At 33.6% G+C, this 22,474-nt stretch overlaps 3 protein-coding genes and 1 pseudogene across 3 annotated transcripts; 1 reads left to right on the top strand and 3 right to left on the bottom strand.

Annotated features, from left to right (window-relative positions):
* Positions 1–1,874: 1,874 nt before the first annotated feature.
* On the bottom strand, positions 1,875–9,180 carry LOC123212108 (probable transmembrane GTPase FZO-like, chloroplastic). Its single transcript, XM_044631151.1, has 11 exons — positions 8,527–9,180; positions 7,664–8,202; positions 7,477–7,545; positions 6,432–6,629; positions 5,469–5,600; positions 4,958–5,044; positions 4,389–4,826; positions 4,120–4,287; positions 3,281–3,511; positions 2,476–2,591; positions 1,875–2,363 (listed from the first exon to the last, which is right to left on the bottom strand). The coding sequence occupies exons 1-11, from the start codon at positions 9,044–9,046 to the stop codon at positions 2,081–2,083; spliced, it is 2,781 nt and encodes a 926-aa protein (XP_044487086.1). The 5' UTR covers positions 9,047–9,180; the 3' UTR covers positions 1,875–2,080.
* A 4,531-nt stretch (positions 9,181–13,711) lies between these two features.
* On the top strand, positions 13,712–16,960 carry LOC123212306. Its single transcript, XM_044631395.1, has 4 exons — positions 13,712–13,867; positions 14,881–15,349; positions 15,452–15,523; positions 16,443–16,960. The coding sequence occupies exons 2-4, from the start codon at positions 14,885–14,887 to the stop codon at positions 16,614–16,616; spliced, it is 711 nt and encodes a 236-aa protein (XP_044487330.1). The 5' UTR covers positions 13,712–13,867; positions 14,881–14,884; the 3' UTR covers positions 16,617–16,960.
* Positions 16,961–16,980: 20 nt separating this feature from the next.
* On the bottom strand, positions 16,981–18,641 carry LOC123212305. Its single transcript, XM_044631394.1, has 6 exons — positions 18,491–18,641; positions 18,253–18,399; positions 18,034–18,156; positions 17,734–17,952; positions 17,477–17,641; positions 16,981–17,395 (listed from the first exon to the last, which is right to left on the bottom strand). Exons 1-6 carry the CDS (start codon positions 18,533–18,535, stop codon positions 17,099–17,101), a joined length of 996 nt encoding a protein of 331 aa, XP_044487329.1. The 5' UTR covers positions 18,536–18,641; the 3' UTR covers positions 16,981–17,098.
* Positions 18,642–18,729: 88 nt separating this feature from the next.
* Positions 18,730–19,735, bottom strand: LOC123211068 (annotated as a pseudogene).
* Between the last annotated feature and the right edge of the window lie 2,739 nt (positions 19,736–22,474).

The raw sequence follows: 22,474 nt of genomic DNA, 5'->3' as shown, positions 1-22,474 counted from the left end.
AAACCAAGAGGGAAAAATAAAAAACCAAACAAAAGATAGGCCTCTATCTCCCTCTTTCTCTTTCATGCTACTAAAATTTTCCACTTTTTTTTGCGGATTTATTTATTTGTTTGTTTGTCTACTTTGCAATCTTTCACCAAGCAAGATGATAGCGTCAAATTCATGCCTCACACGAGCATGTCAACAGGAAGGTGCAAAGTGACAAACTTTTGACCGTGATTCTATTGCTTTTTAGCCCATTGTTTCTTTATGGTTGAAAGACTTATTCCCATCTAAGGTATAGTAAAATCTCAAATGTCTATCCTCTAACTTTTAAAAACTTAAATATTCATCCATAAACAAATTTTTATTAAAAATATTAGTTAGAGTTAGGGGTAAAATCATTATTTACTAAAAAATTTAAAGTTTTATCATATTTTCCTTTCCAGATTTAGAAACTTACAATTTTTCCTAACCCAAAATTTGAAAACTAACAAATACCCTTTCAAGGTTTATTGCTCTTTTCTTTGGTGTTGATTTGTCATCTTCAATCATTAATCATCATCCTTCCCACCTTAGCTCTCCCTTCGATCATTCTCTCTTCCCTTTTTTGTCGTTTTTGACCAAGACAAGATGAAGACCGTTCGTCTTTGTCTTAGTTGAAAACGACCAGAGAGAGTAACTACAAGGAAAAATAAGATGAGAGAAAGGACGTTCGACAATCAGAAACAGTAAATTAACGTCGAAGAAAAGAGAAACAAATCCTATATAGTATTTGTTAGTTTTCAAATTTTAAGTTAGAGAAAAATTATAAAATTTCTAAATCTGAAGAGAAAAATGCGATAAAACTTAAATTTTTTTAATAAATAATAATTTTACCTATAATTATAACTGAGTTTTTTATAAATAATTTTTTATAAATGAATATTTAGGTTTTACAAAATTAGCGCAACGAGAGTTTAATATTCTAATATACTATAGGGGGGAGTAAGTCTTTTGGTCTTTCTTAATTAACTTCTTAAAGTAATTTAAAACCCATATACCATACGTGTTGCCACATTATTGGTTCGTTTTGCTTGATTAGGGAAATAACTTTTGACCTTCGATCCTACCTCCTTTTTAGGCCATTGTCTCAGTCACATTTCCGTAAAAACAATTGAAAGGCATGAAACACACGTTTTGCCCGGTTATTGGTTGCCAAATTTCATCTTTTTTGACGAGGAAAATAAAACTTTGAATAAAACTATATAAATAAACAAATTTTACAAACTAAAATAATAATTTATTGAGATAAATTATAAAATATTATTTACTTTTTTTCTAACTTTAGCATCACTCTTTCAAATAAATTTATATAAATTATTTGTTAATGTAATATTATTCTAAAATTTTATATAATTGTATTGTTAAAACACAACTTTTATTATTATTATTATTTTTTTTTTTTGGTGGGTATTGAAACTCAGCTTTCCAAATGTTCTTTCGACGTGTCGTTGGAATCTCAACTGGCACCCACCAATATCTTTTTGGAATTGCCATTAGGACGTGGGTATTGCTTTGGGTAGAAACATTTTCATGGTTTAATAAAATTAAACGTGTGATGATTATGAGAGTTCCTTTTTATGGAAATTTGGGTAGCATTTCAAATATTAACCGACCAACAAGGAGGAAAATTGATGTTAATGCTTAGGGTATCCTATCCATTGACAAAAATGTGCAAGACAAAACGAATAAACTTTAATAGATTTTAATTCGTAGCTTAGGAACAACGTAATCAAAGTGTTTCAGATCCTCGTCTATACTGGCTAGAGAATGAACCTAATTGAGAATAATCTCTGTGAATGGCAACCAGAAATCTTGTAAAATCACCCAATCTTGACATGATGAACTCCGAATAATTATCAATTGCATGTTTTGATTTCATTCTGATCAAATTTCTTTTTTTTTTTAATACCGATAAATGATACACTTGTCATCTGGAGGAAAATCAAAGCAAAAAAGAAAAAAAAAAGGGTCGTGATGAGAAAACACACAAGCCCCCTCACACATTTCTGAAAGAGGAATTCCTAGGAGAATAATACCAATGGTTATAATGATTGCATCATGAGACATGAACGTTTTGGATTTCGACGCGTAGGGTTTGAAGCTTTTTCTGGACATTTGATAGTTCATCTTGAATCTGAAGAAGTTTGTCTAGTTTATGTTGTGCTGCGACTTGATATGGCCTGCCAATTTGTTTAACAAACGTTTCCAGATTTCCAACAGTTTCTGAGAGGTCTTTCTGCATTGCTTCTTCAATTTCACGTGACAATCCATCTGCAACTCGATTAACCTTTTCTATCATTAGTCGTCGCCGAGATGGGAAATTTGCAACCGCTATATACCTTCAATCAGAAGAAAGATGAATAATACAATGACAAAAATCACTTGATGATAACAGATGCACTAAAAATATGAGTAATAAGGACGAGGTAAAATAGGTAAACGGGTAAATACCCTCCAGCAGAACAAAGGCCCAAAGCAAGAAGGTCTTCTAAAGTGGTAGGCAGCACAGATGTTAAAAGTGAAGCAGATAACCCAGCTGCTCCGAGTCCACCAAAAGTCCCCAAAAACTGAAATCCATGAGAAAATATTTTACTTCAGGTTAATTAAGCCATAGATCCAGTAGAACAAAATATATATCTGGAAATAGGAATACCAAAATTACCACAGCAAAAAAAAAAAAAAAAGGTGGCAAAACAAATAGATCTAAGCCATCAGTGTTCTCAAAGGTTCATTTAGTATTAGAAGTCACAGAACAGAAGAATGAATAAAATTTGACACTGCAAACGCAAAATGATAATTCAAGGATGTAAAGATGAGAAATATGCAGGATAAGTTATGACATATTGAAGGCTATCCATGAAATAAAGAAAGAAACAAGAGTTTGATATACAAGTCAAGGAAGTGCATGAACATGTTTGAGCATAGCTTCACACCAGCTTCTTAAAATATTAGACTTGACACAACACTGCATCACCAATTAAGTACCAAGTTATAACTCCAAAAGTCATTGGTCTTCCTAAAACACAGATTTGCTACCGTGCTAAGAAAACAAAAATATATTTGAATAGATTTGCAGCACTACATGAGTGAACTCTCTTTGTCAAAGAAATTACTAAATGTAGATGCCAACTTGCTCAGTTAGGATACACAGTTCTATAAAAGTACATTAGACAGATATGTACTCACACTTGACTTATTTGTTGTTCAATTGTTTTGGATAATCTTAATTCACCATACAATAGAGTTTTGAACTTACCACTTCACGTATTTCTTGCTCAAACAGTTTGGAAGTAGCACTGGCACTGAAGTTCTCTACAACTTTCAAGCTGACTTCATCAACTTTTGTCATCAAATTGTAAGTGTCCGGTGGCAGCTGGGTGTTTGGAATTACAAGTGAAGGCCATCTATTTTCAAAAGATTCCTTGTACTGTCTCCCTTCAGAAGCATTGTTAGACTCTAACCACATCATATATTCTCCAAGTAATTTCTGTATGCCAAGAAGATATTAACATGAAACTATCAGTGCAGCTCATGGAAAAAAGTGTTAAAAAAAGGGAGCTCTAGGAAACACAATCACTAAAAAAATGAAATTTTACATTGAATGCATTGTTGAGGTCAAGGGTAAAAGCTCTGTGTGCTCTAACACCACGATTTTAGGGATCCCTAGAGATATACGGAAGGACAATAAAATTTATGAGGTATTATTGCTGCTGAATCTGTTCACAGTCCAACCCATCATGCACTACTGATCACTCTTCTTTTATTCTACTCTATTTTCTCTTGGTCTCTCATTCTAGCCTATTTTTATTTCTACTCAATCATTTTTTTCTCTTCTCAGCTCCTCTCTTTTTTCCCTTTATCCTGAAATTCTGAGCTCGCATGTGATTTTAACACACTCATAAACCACCTCAAAGTGACCCAACTAGCTGCTTTGTTTGCACTGCTTGAAGCAGCTGAGTCATCAATTGCTTCAAATTTCCAAATATGCTAACTTAGATTGGCATCATGTGGCTCAAATACATAACAACAAAACCTAAGTGCACAAATTTTTCTCCAACATCAACTTCAACCAATAACCAATTGAAGAAAACTTACTCGTGCATCTAAGAGTGCAGGACCAACTATGTCATATTGAATCTGTGAGGTAACTGGCATTGTGGAAGACTTCTCCCCTTTAAAAATATATGAGCCAACAAGATCAAAATTTGACAATTGCAAAGTAGTTTCTACAAGCTCCACAATACGGGATTTTGTGGCGTCAACCTGCGATTTCATGAACAAGCTAATTCATAAACAAAGACAATTTAAGGAATATGGGCAATTTGCCTTAACAATTCAGAAAATTTATATTCCTGAAACAATACCAGTGATAAAGTTTGTTTCCTCCAATTGATGCTCTCAATTTCCATCTTCTTTGTATATTCTTTTACACTATCAATCATTTCATTTGCCAAGGTCAAATCCTGCTTGGCATCTTTGCAATCTTGTCTCAGAAGGGCTTCACAGGCAGAAAGCAAACGTTCTGTAATTGCAATTGGTGTTTCAAGTTTAAGCTTTATTCTATCCATTCCAGCACTCGTTGACGCATCTAAAAATTTGTATAAGAACTTTTCAAGTTCATCAAAGCTATTGCTCCAATGATACCCCATGACAGATGATTCTCTGTAGTCTTTTCCAACAGCAGAAGAAGCTGAAAGTTTACTTTCCAGGGTAGATCGTGCTGACACTGGATATACAATTACATTTTCAATATTCAGCAACTTCCGTGTATTATCCTTAATGAATGATATAGCTTCCTCAAGCTGCATGAAATCACAAAGCCACAATAAAAAAGGATATTAATGTCATTTGAGAAGCTGAGTTGACAGAAGTAGCAACTTAGGAGTCTCAATGTAACAAAAAATATCAAGTACAAAAAAGAAGCAGAATTAACCTCAACAGCATTCTGATAGAGGTCCGATTTATTCAACACAAACACAAATCTTTTCTTCCACTGTTGAGTATAACGAAGAAAATCCACCTGGAAAACAATTCAAAGATTGAAACTGACTTCACCAACAAATACCATGAGGATGTTTTCTAAATTCAAACAATGACAAAAGTCACACAAATCTTTAAGATGTTCACGTTTTGAAAAACCAGACTGAAAGTTTCCCCAGCCATTAAATACTTTCCACAGCATATTTAGAAATTTTTGTCAAATTTTACATTTTTAACTTCAGCCCCTAATAAAGTAATTGCAATGAGTCAACAGATCCACCTGTAAGAACTTTCAAACCCCATTGTAGTTCCACTTCCAGTCCCAGATAGGGAATTTGTGTATAATTCAGTAATGTTTTCAGTAAAAATAAACAAGGAATGCAGCCATAGAAGCCATACATGCCAATAACAAGGAATTTGTGTATAGTATGCTATGCCACACTGACAAATGAAACTAATCATACCTCACTTTCCGTCAATGGTCGATCAGCAGAAACTACAAAAATAACCAAATCTGCCCGAGGGACAAATTCCTCAGTAAGGCGTTGTTGCCTTTGCAGAATCACATTAGTCCCAGGAGTATCAACAATAATCATCTGCTTTCATAGAGAAGGAAAATAAATTTCATCAAGCAACAAAATTATCTCAAATGGGCGAAGAGATCTATTTCCAGTAAGCTACTGCACTTAAGAAAACTGAAAAAAGAAGTTACAAAGACATGGATGTCATTACTTCTTTAGTTTCACTACATTTTTAGTACACATCAAATTATGTATGCCTTCCTTTATTAATGCCAAATGCATCAAGAAACTCCTTTTTTAACCTCAAATATATTTTTGCTTTCATTTATACTCAGCAGCCTGAGTAGATCACATGACAAATTGACCCACACAATTCTCTTTCTTCATCTTTAAATTTTGTTAGTCCAATGGGTTTTCTCATTATAGCAGCTATACTCATTTCCAGATGTAGCAAACTCAGTTGCCATATGTTCTAGAATCTTTAGTCTTTACCCACTTACAGAAAAGTAACTTGATGTCACATTCAAACATTACACATATTTTAATGACTGAAAGAAAAAACATACACAACATCTATGGAACAGAGCAACTATTACCCTGATTTCACCACACAGGTTTATTAAAATGCTATGAAACATGGTATTTCAAACACGCAAATTCTTTTTCCAGCAACAAAAGCACAAGAAAAAGAAAAAACTTTATGCACATAACAGATTAATACAGTACGGAAAAAATCAAACCAACAACCAAAACAAACTATATGAGAAGCATGCATTTCTGTCTAGGCATGACTATTACAGGACAAAATTGAGATAGAGCTTAAATTAATACCAAGCATACCCATGGAATTGGAACACCTTAGAGCTGAATTCAAAAGCATAATAAAGAAATATCAACACAACTCACTTCTTTAAGAATTGGAGCAGGAAGGTAGCAGATGTATTGACCATCTGGATGCCTTTCACATCGTTGTTGCTCTTCAGAATCCAGGTCAGAACAGCGTAAGAAAGTGATCTCATTGGTTGTGGGAACAACCCCCTCCTTGAGATACCTTTTCCCCAGAAGTGCATTAATGACAGATGATTTACCAGAGTTGAACTCACCCTGGCAACATATAGGAAGATAAAAAAAATCATAGGAGAACGTACAAGGATATTAAGTTCTGTCAAAGCACATGGCATGAATAAGAAAGAAACTGATACATAATGCTCAATCATCTCATCAAGAAAACAATAATGTTTTATTTTCAGTTAATGGAATTTATTCTTTAAATCTTTGAAGAAAAACCACATAACATACATGAGGCTTTAACCACAGATTTTGTTTGCTACATCAACATCAACCATATGAAATTTCTTAACATTAAACCTTAATGGGATTTGACAGAGCACAATCGAATATAACACTCATTCAACAAACAGAAGGAAGGAAAATACTTTAACAGGACAAAGGAAAAATACAGGTGATACGGAATATGAGGCTTAAAACAAAATTCATTTGATTACCATGCTTAAACAGAAGTGTTGAGCAGGTGAATAGTGGGAAAGAAGTAAGGACATGTCATTTGATGATACATGGTCTCCTAAGCACAGTAAACAGCAGAACAAAGTTTGTGACAAGACCTCTTGATAATCAAGCTATAGTCCTATTGAATCCAACTTTTTCATGATATTTCTACAAAAGCATCAATGAAATATGACAACACGGACTGATCTATGGCTTATGCAAAAGGGAAAGCTTATTACATGAGATATGAGAAGCATCACATATAAATACCTGAGGGATACTTTCAAACGTCTGTAGTTTCTTAACAAAAGAATGGGGACAAATAACAAGGTCTATTAGTCCTAGATCCTTTAAAATAAAAAGAAAAATAAATCATTTGAATTCAGAGCTAATACCAATGTATATCCCTGGAACCAGAATTTGTTGAAGTTCAGCACACAATTACCACTATAACCAGTAAAAATGGCTCATCAAGTTGAGAAACTGCATCAATGAGAAGTGAAACCTCGTCCATCTATCATTCAAAACCAATTTCACTGATTCAAGATCAAGTTGTTGATTAAAAATTGCATAAATATTAAATTAATGAAACAATTAACTTCAACGGCTAACTATATTAATTAAAAGATCACCAGTGGAGCAGCTTTCTGGATAACATTTAATGCTTCAAGCAGGACTGATCTCTCAATTTCTATGAGCTGTTTTTCTCTGTCTTCCAATTTAATAAAGCCAGCCACCATATGACTTGCATCCAACACTTTGAGGTTATTGAAGCGTTCAAGCTCATCCTGAGGCTTTTTATTTATAGCATAAATGGGATTAAACAATTGACTCAGCACATCATCAAACAACCTCAACTCTTCCAGTGAAACAACCAAACCACTTGCACCTGATTTAAGAAACTTGGACATTTCCACAGTCAACGATGTAGCCTCTCCATGTGAAGCATTTGGGATAAAAATAGGTAACTTCACATTAGCAAACAAAGAATTCTCAACCACATCAGCATGTTTCCCTTCTCCTAACCCACATATAAGAAAATCAGCACCTTCAGAACTAGAGGCATCTAAGGCAGCTTCCGTACTCTGCACATTCCTACCCACTAAAGGTAGAACTACAGATTCAGACTTTGAATCCAACATTGTGTTTCTTGCCACAATAGCGGGAAGACCTGACCAAACACATCAAAAGCTCTTTAATAAAGATTTCAAATAACAACTACAACAAAACTGAATGACAACTTTTAGTGCAGGCAAAACTACAAATGAAAATCTAAATGCCGCAACCTCATTTGCAAACCACCGGAATTTTTCATACATCAATCAAAGTTCTTTTCAGCAGAATTAATGATAATTTCCATATATTATCTATGATTTTAATCAAGCAGAAAAAATCATATGAAGACGAAACAACAAGTAACACAAAAACTTAAATAAACCTAACCTAGCAAATTTCTGATATAAATATGTAATTACATAACATATGAATTATTTACCTTGATCAGAGAGTACAACTCCACTCGCATTAACAGCAGCGGCTATATCAACGCGCTCCGAGATCAAAAAATACGCGCGGTCCTTCACCAGAGACTTCAATACACAAGCAGCATCATACACACTCTTGCCACTAGCATCACCGTCATTAAGCAAGACAATACCGACGAACTTCGCCACAGCTTGGTCGATCAAATCCAACACATTACCTCCAGTGAGGACCTCATCGGGCTCCAACTGGAGGACAACATTTGGCACTTTGATTTCGGGGCGCTTGTAACCACCAGGGAACAGTGTCCTCGGGCGCTGCTGCTGCTGATTTTGTGAAAGTAGAGGGGGCGTGTCGTCGGAGCAAAACGACTTGTCGTTTGAGATGGATTTGAGGGGGACATGCGTACGGACAGGAGTGGATTTGAAAGACGGGAGGGGATAAGGAGTGAAGAAGAAGAGAGGAGAAGGAAAGGATGGAAGTGGAAGTGCTCTTGGAGCTGAAGGAGTGCAGAGAGAACGGAGAGGTTTCATGGCGGTCAGTTTGTAGTGTGTTTGTAAGGGAGGAGAAATGGAATTCAAATTTTGTACGAAGATTTTTTGTTATCTTCTTATCCGCTCCGGAGGAAGCTGACGGGTGTAGGGAAGTCCGAGCTCCCAAATTTATTCCTTGCCGGTGATATTATAATATCAGATTTTATTTTCCTTTTTAGTTTAATAACAATTATCTCATTTTATTTTTTTCCTTAATTTTTTAATAAAAAATAAATTAAATGTTAGCCTTATTAATTATAACTATCATTTATAATTAATGAAAAACAGAAAAAAATAATACTAATTTTCTAATTTTTTAGAATAAATTGAAAAATAAGAAACTATCCCATCAAGGACAACATAATATTGTATATCTCGCGTTTATGAAAATCAAAACAAAAATTTTTGTAACCAATTATATGATTTGTTTATTAAAATCAAAATAAAAATTTTTCTAACTAATTATATGATTTGTTTAAGAACAATTCGACTACAACAATTATACAATTCAATACCCCCGTCATGCTATGTAATATTAGGGTTAGATTTGAATCGAATCGAATTCAAATTTGGCTCAGTTTATATATAGCAAAGTTCGAGTTCGAACTTGAGCTCATAGAAGTCCAACTTGAACTCGGTTTGACTCGTTTTTAACTATTTTGTTATTAAAACGATGTCACATATTAGTCAAAACGACATCGTTTTGTATTAAAATTTTTAATTGAAAATTTTGACGAGTAGCTCCAGTTCGAACTTAAGCTCGATTGAGTTTTTATAGGGCTGGCTCGTTTTGAGCTTGTTTGAATTGAGCTCGAGCTCGAACAGGCTCGGTTCGAGTCCAACCCTAGGTAATATACGAATTGATTCACATGAAGTAAATTGGGCATGCAAACTATATCCTCTTCCAACTTTTCCTTGATGAAGTGTTTATCAATTTAAATATGTTTTATACTCTCATTTTGTACAAAATTATGATCTATGGTAATTGTTGATTTATTGTCACACTACTATTTCATAGGGCATTCCCACTTGATTCTCAAATCATTCAAGTTGATTTTTAGCCACAATAATTAACACAATCTTTAAGGCATTATCCTAAACTTTTGACTCTACATTCCACGTTATCATTAGATTTTGTTTTTTAACTTTCCATATTACCAAATTACCACAAAAAACTTATCATCTTATGTTGATCTCTTATTCTTTGTAGACTCGACCTAGTTTGCATCTATGTAAACTTTCAATGTGAGTTCATTAATTATTTTGAATAGAACCCCTTTTTTCCAAACAACTTCGTGCATAAATTGACTAATCAGATTTAATGAATATGCTATGTTTGGTTGAGTATGAGCAAGATAGATGAGTTTTCCTACCCATTTTTAATATTCTCTCTATCAACGGTTGGTTTTTTTTTGCTTCCCATAGTTTCTAGTTTGGCTCAATAGGTGTAGTTGTTGGTTTGCAACCAAGTTTTCATGTTTCGTTCAAGAGATCCGTCACATATATATGTTGTGAGATAAATATTCCCTATCTTAGGTATGAAACTTCAATTCCAAGAAAATATTTCAGTCTTCTAAGTTCCTTTATCTCATTTTTTTATCAAACTTTGTTTTAGGTTGTCTCTCCTTCTCATCATTTATAATGACAATAATATCATCAACATATACTATGAGAGTTGTCACTCCTCTTGTGGTTGAATGTTTGATGAAAAAGGTTTGATCTCCTTGGCTTTACCTATATCTTATAGCTTTCATCACTTAAGCAAATCTCTCAAACAAAACTTAAAGCAATTACTTAAGCCAATATAGGGCCTTTCTTAGTCTACACACCTTATCAGTTGTCTTTTCTCTTTCGAAGTCCAATGGAATGCTCATGTATATTTCTTCTTCTAGGTCTTCATGCAAAAAGACATTTTTCACATCATATTGTTGAAGTTTCCAATTAAAGTGAGTTGACTGAGATAACAAGATTCTTATAATGTTCATCTTCACTGCAAAAGCAAATGTTTTTGGATAATCAACTCTATATGTCTGAGTATAACCTTTAGCAACTGATCTTACTTTACATCCCTTAAGTAAACTATCACTCTTATACTTCATAGTGAAAACCTATTGTTAACCAACTAAATTCTTTTCTCTTAGCTCATTTATGATCTTCCATGTCTTTGTTTTTTTTTTTTTTTTTGATGCATCCATTTTGTCTCTCATAGCATTCCTCCATTCTTTTTTTAATAATGTCCTCACATAAAGTGTTTGAGACAAAAATAGTGTTTAGGCTCAGCAATAAATTTTTATGAAGTGATGACAAATATTTAAGTGACACATAGTGAGACAATGGATATAAGGATCACTCTATACAATCTTTGTTACCTTTTCCAACAACAATAGGAAAATGAGAATCATTTTTTTTTTGTGTTTAAGCAGATTGCATATGCAAATGAGGGTCACTTGAACTGGTATCAAGTTTGGAACAAATGGTATTCTTAAATACACTTGAGGAAATCTCATTAGCTTATAAATATATAAAAACTCTTGATTATGCATTAATTTTGGAACTAAGACAAGCGTTGGAATTTACACAAGTTTTGGGGCTAAGATTGACATAAAAGAAGAGACAAACTCAGTGGAGGTTGGAGAATTCGATTCTTAATTAAAAGAAAATGGAATCCAAAAGGTAAGGTCAAGATGACCAAGGGATCTTAGATCACCAAAGTCTTGATCTTTCGCAACTAAAATCTCCTCCTGAAGATAATAATACATGAATATGGTTTATTTTCAGTGAATGTGACGTGCAAATATGTAAAATTTTTTCAAAGGAAGATGATAACACTTATACCCTTTTTGTATAAATGAATAACCAAAAAATATACATTTGATTGCTTTGGGTCTAATTTTCCTCTGTGTTGGTCATTAACATGGACAAAGTGTAACCAAAGACTCTGAGTATGAGGCCATTTGACATTATGAAGTATGAGCAAAATTTGGCGAGGACTTCCATGGGAATTATGTAACTAATATCCATGATGGTAGTTTATTGATCATGTAGATTACAGTGAGGACAACTTCCTCTAATAGGATTTAGAAATATTCCCTTGAAATAACAATGTCCAAGTACTCACATAAGATTTTTGCTTGAGCAATAATATCCATGTAACTCTAGTACAATCATCAATTAGAGAAACAACTAATCAAGACCCTAAAGTATGAGAACTTCTTTTATTACTTATAAAAAATAGATAAACAAGTATATTTCGCAAGTTCACAAAAACTATAATGAAATTTTGTAATATTCAATCATCTAAATAAAAAGATAAATATGACATTTAAGACTTTAAAAGATGGATGATCAAGATGAAAATTGTGAAACCAAATGGTATCATAACTTGATGAATAGAGAAATGACGAGGACAAATTATTTAAAACTTTCTTCAAACTATTTGGTGTTCTAAGATGGTAAAGTCCATTCTTTCCTTAGCAAGTCCAATTTTCCTCTCCAAACCGTCATCCTAAAATGTATAGTTTGAAGGATGAAAAATTGCATAACATTTAATGTCTCTGTAAGCTTTTGAATTGAACATGATTTGCTAATAATTTCAATACATGAAGGATGTCTTTTTATCTCAATATAAAAATAAGATTTTGATCAAAGTTGAATCATATTTAAACTCAAACTTGACGAAAATAGAGAATGTTTTACTCAAAATAACTTTCTTTAACAAAGTGGGTATAAAAATTAGTATAAAATGTCTATTGTTTTTATTTTGAAGATTCTTTTTGTGTTTGTTTTAAATTTTAATGTTAATGATTTATTTTATGTTTTACTATTTCGATTATGAGTTTGTTAATTTTTGTCAATGGTTGTTGTTTTTTTTTAATTGAAAATTGATATATTGTTGATGAAAAAATTATTTAAGAAGGGTGAAAGTAAGTTTAAACACGATTTACTTGGAGAAATCATGTCTAATAATACAATTTTGATGAAAATAGATAGAATGTAATGGTCAAAAGACTTATTCCCACCCAAGGTTTAGTATAAATTCAAACTCACATCCGTTAACTTTCAAAAATTTCAATATCTATTTATCTATTAAATTTTATAACTATTAAAAGTAAAATTGTTATTTAACAAAAATATTTAAAAAAACTAAAAATTTATTACATTTTCCTTCCAGATTTAAAAATTTAACAAAATCCTCCTACCAAAAGTTTAAAAAATGAATATTTCCCTCTTAAAGCTTTTCCAACCACCACTGTTGACGATTGAAGACTGTGATTGCTACATTCTCTCTCCATCCTAGTCTTTTCTTGATCAAAGATGGTCATCATCAAAAATATAATACATAATATAAAAAATTAGATTTTTAATACACAATATAATTTGTGATTCAACTATCATAGATGTAGGTGTTAAAAAATTAAAAAATGAGAATAAAAGTTGATTATATTTACATGACATGTTCAATAATGTTTAAAATCATATATATTCTTAAAAAAATTATTTTAATTAATTATTAAAATATAATTTTATTTATTAATTATAAATATGTTAGTTTTTTTATTTCTCAACTAATAATATAATCAAATGTGACACATTTAGTCAAAGATTTTCTTTTTGGACTGTATGTGCCACGTATGACTAAACAGCATGTAAGATTTCTGTATCCCTTTTATAACTCTGCAATTCTCATTGATTATTTTCCCTCCGTTCTTTCTCTGCTGTGACCACGCTATTCCCAATGAAAACTGGACTGTTGTGACGAAAAGAAAAACTAATATGGGAAGGAAACCCTACGCTGCTAAAAGTAAAGAAAGAGCTCCCATGGTAATTTTCCTTTTTTCTGTTAGTTTTTTAAGTTTCATCTACTTGTTTTCTCTCTAACATTGGTGTTGTTTATTTGTGATGACACCTCTTTGTTTTCCTGGTCGGTTTTGGCTTGTTCTTGCGGCTGGTTTGTTTATCGCTTTTGCATGTTTTGTTTTTAATTGTTTTTATTTAAAAGTAGCCAGTGGAAGTGTTGATTATTGAAGTTTTAGTCTAAAGTTTTGATTTTTTTTTCCTTTTCAACGCCTTAACGGGCTTTCGTCTGTAAATTTATAAAGCAAACTTGGCTTCTTGCTAATTGGGGTCGAGGTTTTATCTTCGCTACTGGCTAGACAGCCAGTTTTATTGAACTATTGAAGGCTTTTTTAATAATGGCTTTGATAGGAAACTGGAGAACCACACCCTAAAGGCCCCGCACCAAAATCTCGTACTTTCAAATGTGGGTCCAATTCATACAACCACAGTCCCAAGCCTGGTGCCTGTCACTATCCACACCACATGATTACAATTGAGAAACGTGATGGTGGTTGGCTGACCAAGTGCTAACCCCCCTCTCGCCCGTGGGCAAACTACAATGCCGGCAAACCACCCACACCCACACCCACACCGTGCAACTACAACTAGAATATAGAATGTTAACTTTGATACCAAATAATACAAACCTAAGAATAATCATATCCTAAAAGTTAGCTGTTGAGATTGAAAAGATCAAAGCAATATGAACTTTGTACCAAAAGCTCATACTTTCTAATGTATAATTTAAGTCTCATACTTTGCATTTGAAATCGTAACAAGTTTATAGTTAGTTTTAGCTTTGTGTTGAAATTTGTTCTAAATGCATATCAGTTGTGTGTGTTCGTTTTATTATTGTTTTATTTTCTGTTGTTAGTAAAACTTTTATTCTTGATATAATGAGTTGTAGTGTAAATAAATTACATTCAAAATTTTTTCAGTGATTGAGATCATAGAGTTTGATCACATTTATTAATGTAATAACTACTTAATTTGGATAGAAATATGAAGGGAAGGAGGAATTGCCTCCTCAAATCACAAATCCTTCTTCAGAGAGAGCAGAATTGTGGACCGAAAAAAACAAATCAATCCTTGGAGAATGTAAAGCCACAACCTAAAATGCAATCCAATTCTGGTAATGTATCTTTGAAAAGGAAAGGGAAGCATACTGTTAGCGTTAGTGTTAGGCGCTCTGTACGACTTCAAGGTACAGTTGTGCACACCCACAACCAGGACATTGAGCATGTGATTGAAGAGGTAGCGCTTAATGAAAGTGAGAAAGAAGATGAACCACCAGCATATAAGGAGATGGAACAACCTGAACCAGCTAGGGAAGATAAAAACTTGGAAGACAAAGTTGACTACTTGATACAACTAATGGAGAGTCAACAAAGCAAATTTTCTCCTCATGAGAACCCATGTATGTGTCATGCCAGATATAAAAGCTTGTATTTTGATGCCCAAAAGAAGGTATCATCACTGTGCTAGTATATTTCTCTTTTTTGTTCAGATGACTTCAAGTGTTGATGTTACCTTAATACTATTTATGTGTTTTACTTCCGTCAAACGCAGATTGAAACCTTAACAAATGAAAATCATCAGCTAGCTTTGAAGTTAGAAAATGCGTTGGGAAAACTTGAAGCAGTATGTTCTTTAGACATTCTTAATCAAATATGCTGTTCTATCACTTTTTTTCTTCTTTTTTTTTTTTTTATTAATTAATCATCATTATAGCAATTTCATGTGTCTGTATTCTTGTTGTTTCAACATGCCCTTTTGCACAACATATTGGATATAAGATTTGTGATAGGAATTTCATCTTCTGTGGTAAGCATTAAACAAATTATATTCTGTTGTTTAGCTCTGCTATATTGGACTCTGATTGTGTCCTCCAACTAAACACAGTGACATAATTCCTTGTGATTTAGCTTCTTCAAGCATATAAAATGAAGAAAGTCTCAGTAAAGAGATATGTTAGTATCAGTGCTTTAGTATTCATAGCTCCCTTATAGCGTTTGGAGATGGATATTGAAACTATGTTTTTTGTGCTGCTGTACATGCTGTAATAAATGTGAACTGATCTTGATAGCCACAGGAAACTAATTGTATCTGACACTTTCCCCCAACTGAGTAGATGGCTCCTGAAGCTTTTTTTGTTTTCTCTTAATGATTATGTTGCTTCGTATCATTGATTTAAGATGCAGTGCTCCTTATGTTGTCAAAATTTAGACCATTAGAAGCATATTTAGGTGCATATGGAATAAATTGTGGTGTGCACAGGTCTGTGTTTCTTTTCCTTCATAAGTAAAATTCACTTTTCATTGGACATACTGGAATTTTAGGTTGTCCTTCAATAAATATGTGGAGTGATGTATCTATCTGCATTATGAGCTGAATAAATTGGAGATTATTTTGATTTGAATATTATCTGTTTGCATGAAAGAGCAACTTTTAGGCTAGTAGAAAATACTTTTGGCAACCATACTCAAGAGAAACGGAGTTTATTTTCATGTACCTTGGGATGTCTTCACATATAATTTACAGATGTTTTCTGTGCTTGTAGAATGAGAAACATACTCGCTCTTATTCAGAGCTGCTGGAGAAATGGAAGGATGTGATCTTCATTTCAAATATAACTAAAGCTGCAGAAAATATGTCCTCTCAAGCTCGACATGCACAAGAGGCTGGTTGTGAAGCCAAAACTTCATCAGCCAAGAAGAAGAAACTTGTTAAATGAAGTGAAAAAGAAATGATATTCTTGATGTTATTCCCATTCTGCTGAAAATCCATCTTGTGCTTCATAGAACTTGTGGCAGTTCTATTATACCTAGGCTTTTAGTGGCCAAGTTTATTTTGAACCTGAATTAGGTTTATGGCTATTAAGCAGTTAGTGGCATCTAACAGTTTTTAGCTGTACCTTGGTGGTCCAGTTTGTTTGAACCAAGTCATTTACTGTCTGTTAAGTGTGATGAAGATTTGATGTATAACTTGATGATAGCTTAAAACTTGATTTTCGTCGTAGTATGGGAATCAGACTTGTGAAACTAGGTTGTTCAACTGCAAACAATGATCTTGTTTCCATGGCTCAGCCCCAACAAAGATAAAATTAAATTTTCATAGTTTATTTTGACAAAGGAAAGCCTAAAAATTTACATTTCAAGTGAAAAGCAACTTAAAATCTGAACAAAACATTACAGCATTGCTGCATTTCATGACTACTTACTGCTTTTCTTCAGGGAAGCTCTCTTCAAGGCTAGTGGATAAACGAAGCAAATTTGTGACAGGAGTTTGTGCAGCTTCATAATCACCATCATCTTCTGCTATGGCCGATGATGGAGATGAAAAGTCTAAGCACATTCCCTGTAGAACTTGCTCATGTGATTCGGAGAGGTCTTGGGAGGCTATTTGGTGATACTCTACTAGCTGATGAAGGCACTGATTTTCTCTAACTAGATTTGCATTTTCATTTGCTAATCGGGATTTCTCTGCAAGCAGAGCCTCCATTTGAAGCCTCACCTGTACACACAATAGAGATGTTATTAAGCACTTCTCCAGTAATTTTTTATATTGTGATTAAACCACAAAAAAAAAGCCTACCAGATCATCTTCCTCTGGTCTAATTCCTTCATCGAATCCATCTCGGAGCCTCCTGTTCTCTTCCTCGAGCGATGTGCATCTCTCTTGCATAGAGCATAAATCTGATTGTATCGATTCCAGTTCTCTTGCAAGTGAAGCTGCTTTATTAGCCATGGAAATTGCAAGCTGCGCAAAGCAAGCTATTAGAAACAACGCCAGGATTTATAATGATGAAGCGTTACATTGACCAGAGAGAAAGGAAAAAATAAAAAACCAACATTTTTAGCTTTCTTCATCTTTTTATCTTTTGGGCTCGGCTCTTTTTCCTTCTGGGCATCATCCGAACTTTCATTGGGATCAAACTTCCTCTTCACTCCCTTGTTGGTCTCTTCTTCAGTTTGTTGCTCTTTTGATTCCTTTTCCTCACACTCTGCTTCCTTAAGTTTGGTTTGGAATATCTCGGTCATTGTAGGAGGCTTGGCCAGATCTCTAGCACCCTAGAAGCAGAGAATAATAGCTATCAGTTTCAAAACCTCAAATATACACCAAAATAAGCAAATTTAATAGCTTCAATTTACCTGAAGGGCATCGTCAATATTGTTTGAAAGCTGAGACAAAGTGTGAGCAACAGAGTTAAAGCCTCTTAGCAGTAGCTGTGAATCTTCCTTTAAGCGCTTCTCTTTATCTGAATCTCCTATGTTCTGAGAAAAGGGCAAAAAATTTTAGGCTCCCTTCAACTCAAGTTCAATCTACAACACAAAAACAAGTCACTAAAAAATTTGAAATCAGTAACCCACCACTCCTTCGACAAAATTTTCTCCATTCGACAGCTTTCTGCTTCGATCCTCGAGAATCGAAACGACCTGGGTACGCAAATTGCTCCAAAAACGCTTATCTGAAGATGGGCTGTACAGAGTAGAAGTGCCCATGACGCCTGAAGACACCTGTAATCAGTGATAGAGCAAAGTTACGAGAAAAATATCCCTTCGAAGATATGAACCAAAAGAAATATAAAGTTCGGGACGAAGAAGATACCTTGTTGAGGTGGGCCGGTGATTGAGTATCTACTGAAGCTGCCATTAGAGAGAGCAACGGCTAGTTTGTGAAAGAGCTCAAAAAGTGGACAGATCTTGCTGACCCAATTGAAGTGACGATGCTTTTAACGGCCCCCAAGTGGGGCCTTAAATTGAATCAAACCGCTGAGATTTTTTTAAGGAAAATTTAAGGGCTAGATTTTGTTCTCTCATCTTAGTTTTATTTTGTCACCTTGCGGTGAAAACTATTAACCATGATCACCTAATGAAATTTGTTCTCCACCGTTTCGGTTTGCAAAGCAATGACATCTTGCTACCATTCCACCAATCTTCGATCAACATCTTCATTCTCTGCAAAACTATGAACATTTTTTCAAAACCAAAAAAGAGTAGAAGGGGAAACGGGAAACTTCTCCTTCCGGATCATTATGATCCAATGTCCTTATCAAATCAGGTGACTGCTTAAATATACCATTCACCTCATCAATCCCTTCATCAGGTATGAAATTACCATTAATTATATTGCATCTTAAGAGCAGGTTTTTGATGGCAACCTGTGCCAAGAGCCTTGACGCTCTTCTAATGATTTGCCAATCAAAATAGCACCTTCATCCTTCAGTTCATTCTCAGACAAGTTTAACTTAGTGAGAAATTGTTTCCCTGCAATACAAGCTGCTCAAGAAGAAGCACCCCTGGCTGCTCAAGAAGACTCCTTGAGTGCATTGGCAAGTGCTTCTGCCTCCTCATCCTCCAAGTTCAGATAATAAAGGTAAATCTCAGTAAGTTCAGGAAATGCAGATAAAGCTTTACTCAGGGCTAATCCAGCTTCCACACCGAACATATTGTCAAAAAGATCCAGCTTCCACACCTCCGTCTGAGCCAATTCGGTTGACGAACACCAGAAATCCTCCAACACAGGAGAATGTTTCACCATTTCAGCAATGGCAACTGCAACCTCATCTCCAGTAATGTTATTGTGAAAATGAAGGACTTTAAGCTTCTTGGTGGAAGGAATTAGCTCACAAACTGCTTCCTCCGAAGTGCCATCATTGATAAAATAAAGCCCCTCCATATTATTCTATGATTTGAGGAGAGCCTCGAAAGCCCTAACATCCTTCTCATAGTGTTGGTTCGCAGCTGTAAAAGCTAACTCTTCTAATTGCTCGGCATCCTCCTCAGCCTCTTCTTTGCCCAGATGGTCATATTTTCTTGAGAAAATGCATGCAGTGATAGGATTCTTTGTCATTCATTCAACAAGCATTAGCCTGGTACTCTGACTAGGGGGCCACAGCTTGACTGATAATGTCTGTTGTTGGAAAGCTTGGGATGCAGAATCCAGACCAAGTAACTGGCAACATATATTGCAAATACATCATAATATTTTTAGCAAAATCAACCACAATGATCATTGAAGTGTAGCATCTCAAATTTTGCAACATACAGGCATCAAAATGGAAGAGCAGAGAACCTCTTAATGCTTCATAATGTAACTCAAAGCTGATCTTTCACATTAACAAGTTGCATGATTGCAGAAATCAGAAGTTAAATAACATTTGACACCAAGAGACACCAGTAGTCGGTTCATAGGAAGTTCAAAGTTCAAGTTTGAAGTATTCAGAAAAAAGGGGGAACTTGACACCAAGATGCAGAGCACTCAAAACACAAGGCCATGTCTGCAGAAACTTTTTTATATCAGGAGATATAAAAACACTACAAAAATAGTTGATATCATCACTCTGCAATAAATTTACTTAGTCCAAAAGCTAAACCATCGCTACCTCTTTTGAAGCTTTACCTATACAATTTCAAATAACCATAATCATTGTCAAGAAACTTCAATCTTTTGATGGGTAGACTCTTTCCTAAGAATATTCCAACTGAACTATTATCACTTAACAATTACCATATAATTACCAATCAGAAACATATGCTATAGGGATGCAAGAAATCAAACACTGTTAATCCAAGGGATAGTTTGAGTGGTAAATGAAATGATTCAAACATAAAAGAGCAAGGGTTTAAATCTCTTTTAATTACATTTTAAATTAGTACAACGGTTATAAGGTCAGTCACTGAACTCAAACCCTCAATAATGATACAAGTAGAACCCAGGATTAAAAGAGACAGAGGATGGATTGCCACTGAAGCCAACAACATAAAGTTGTCTATTTCATTCAAGGTAGTGGAAGAAATAATGACAAGGTTGTAGCGATGTGAATATAAAATTTCCTCCATTAATTTCAAAACTACCATATAATTTAAATGAAATTCATCCCAACAGAGGATGACATATGATTGTAGTTGCACATATTCACAGAGCAGCTGATATGATAGCAAAGATCATGAGGGATCACAAGTTAGTTAACACTTCCTTCAAATCTACGAGGGGTGTCCAACATATTCCCAAAGCCAAAAAACAGTTAAAACAAGCACAAAAGAAAATCAAACAACGAATTTATCTTGATCAACAGGTATATTCATCCTATATATGTTAAATAAATACTACCCAATTTATTTTTTCTGATTTTTAATATTATATTAATTTGTGGTAAATTTTTTCCCGAATAGTGGTGTCAGAACCGACAGCTGAAATGGACATTCCAACACTGTTTCGTAAGTATGGGAGAAAGAAAGGGTTTCGGGTCCACCTCCCACCAAACAAAGCCTTCATGCAATGCAAGAGGCAGTGTCAGGATATTTGGGCAGAGAGACCTCTACAATCTAAGAGTGAATTACATTTTTTTTCCCATCCAAGTTTTGACCTTAAAACACTTTTCTACTATTGATTGGTATGATTAACACTTTCCTATTTAAAATAGAAAATAAATGACATTTTTCCACCGGAAGTTAACCCGACAATAAAACAACAATATTAGAAATTGTAATCATATATTAGGAGATAGAGTATAATTTTTGAAAATATTAGAAGTTTTTTTTTTTTTTTTTACAGGGCTATTACAAATTTGAAAAAAGTTTGGAGCTCTTAAAAGTTTTTGAAATATCATATTGCCTTCAATAGTTTCAAGAAATACAATTACACCTTCAAAAAATTAAACAAAATACAATAAATTATGGGGGTAAAAATCATATTACAACTAATGGTCATATAGTAGTTTTAAAATATATGTAGGGTTTGAAAAGATTTTGAAGATTGATTTATGAGTTTTTAAATCTTTTTAAAATTAAATTGTCATCTTTAAAAAGTTTGGGTTTGATAGAGCTGTTATTTTTTATTTCAAATTAATTAATGATAAAATTATTATTTTATCCTTAAACTATTAGATATTTTAAACAAAATTTGATTTTGAGTAAAAAAATATTATTTATATCTATTAGAGATGAAAAAAGTGATTTTCCAACAAATCTTGGCCTGGAAAATGATATTTACTAATCCCTGAATCGTGATTTTTTTTTATGGTATTGAACTCGTCTGAGCTAGACTATCATATTAGTATTGAACCAATCACGTCAAGTAAAACAAAATTTGAGTCTAATGATTAACTCTATAACTACTGAATTAGATAAATTAAAAGTTTAATTTTGATATATTATCAAAAATAACTTAAAATCGTATTTTCCTATATATGAGACTTAGTATTTTATTATTCAAACTATTTGTTGAAGGTCTAAATCATGATTTTCGACTCCTTGTATCCTTAGTAGACAAGACACCCACCTTTAGTTACAAAAAATACTAAAAGAAAATACTTTACCAGGACTGTGGGCTGCCTGACTTGCGGCGTGACATACTAAAAACCCACATGGGGCATCCAATTTAGATCCACTTTTGAAGAAACAAGAAAAGTATATACCATGCTTAATTAGTTTAGTTTAATTTTAAAGGATTATGTTATATATAAAAATTCAAATTAACGTGGTATTTATGCATTGTTGATGTGTAATTTTTTAATTTAAAATTTATCAACTTAAAATTCGAATGGAAAAATTATTTATACGGAAAGTATCATCTAATTTTTTTTTCCTA

This window comes from Mangifera indica, chromosome 3 (genome assembly GCF_011075055.1).
Source record: "Mangifera indica cultivar Alphonso chromosome 3, CATAS_Mindica_2.1, whole genome shotgun sequence".
Lineage (NCBI taxonomy): Eukaryota > Viridiplantae > Streptophyta > Magnoliopsida > Sapindales > Anacardiaceae > Mangifera > Mangifera indica.
Note: the sequence above shows the minus strand (reverse complement) of the source record. Positions and strands in the feature narration are given on the sequence as shown.

Bases quoted from the DNA above. Each gene is read 5' to 3' on its own strand.
- LOC123212108 (XM_044631151.1), bottom strand. From the start codon at position 9,046: ATGAAACCTCTCCGTTCTCTCTGCACTCCTTCAGCTCCAAGAGCACTT. The intron at 6,630-7,476 runs GTAATTGTGTGC...ATATGTTGCCAG, and splicing joins CATTTTTACTGGTTATAGTG to GGTGAGTTCAACTCTGGTAA. The intron at 4,288-4,388 runs GTATTGTTTCAG...ATGAAATCGCAG, and splicing joins GGAAACAAACTTTATCACTG to GTTGACGCCACAAAATCCCG.
- LOC123212306 (XM_044631395.1), top strand. From the start codon at position 14,885: ATGAAGGGAAGGAGGAATTGCCTCCTCAAATCACAAATCCTTCTTCAG. The intron at 15,350-15,451 runs GTATCATCACTG...CGTCAAACGCAG, and splicing joins ATTTTGATGCCCAAAAGAAG to ATTGAAACCTTAACAAATGA. The intron at 15,524-16,442 runs GTATGTTCTTTA...CTGTGCTTGTAG, and splicing joins CGTTGGGAAAACTTGAAGCA to AATGAGAAACATACTCGCTC.
- LOC123212305 (XM_044631394.1), bottom strand. From the start codon at position 18,535: ATGGCAGCTTCAGTAGATACTCAATCACCGGCCCACCTCAACAAG. The intron at 18,157-18,252 runs GTGGGTTACTGA...CCCTTTTCTCAG, and splicing joins AAAATTTTGTCGAAGGAGTG to AACATAGGAGATTCAGATAA. The intron at 17,642-17,733 runs GTTGGTTTTTTA...TGCTTTGCGCAG, and splicing joins AGATGAAGAAAGCTAAAAAT to CTTGCAATTTCCATGGCTAA.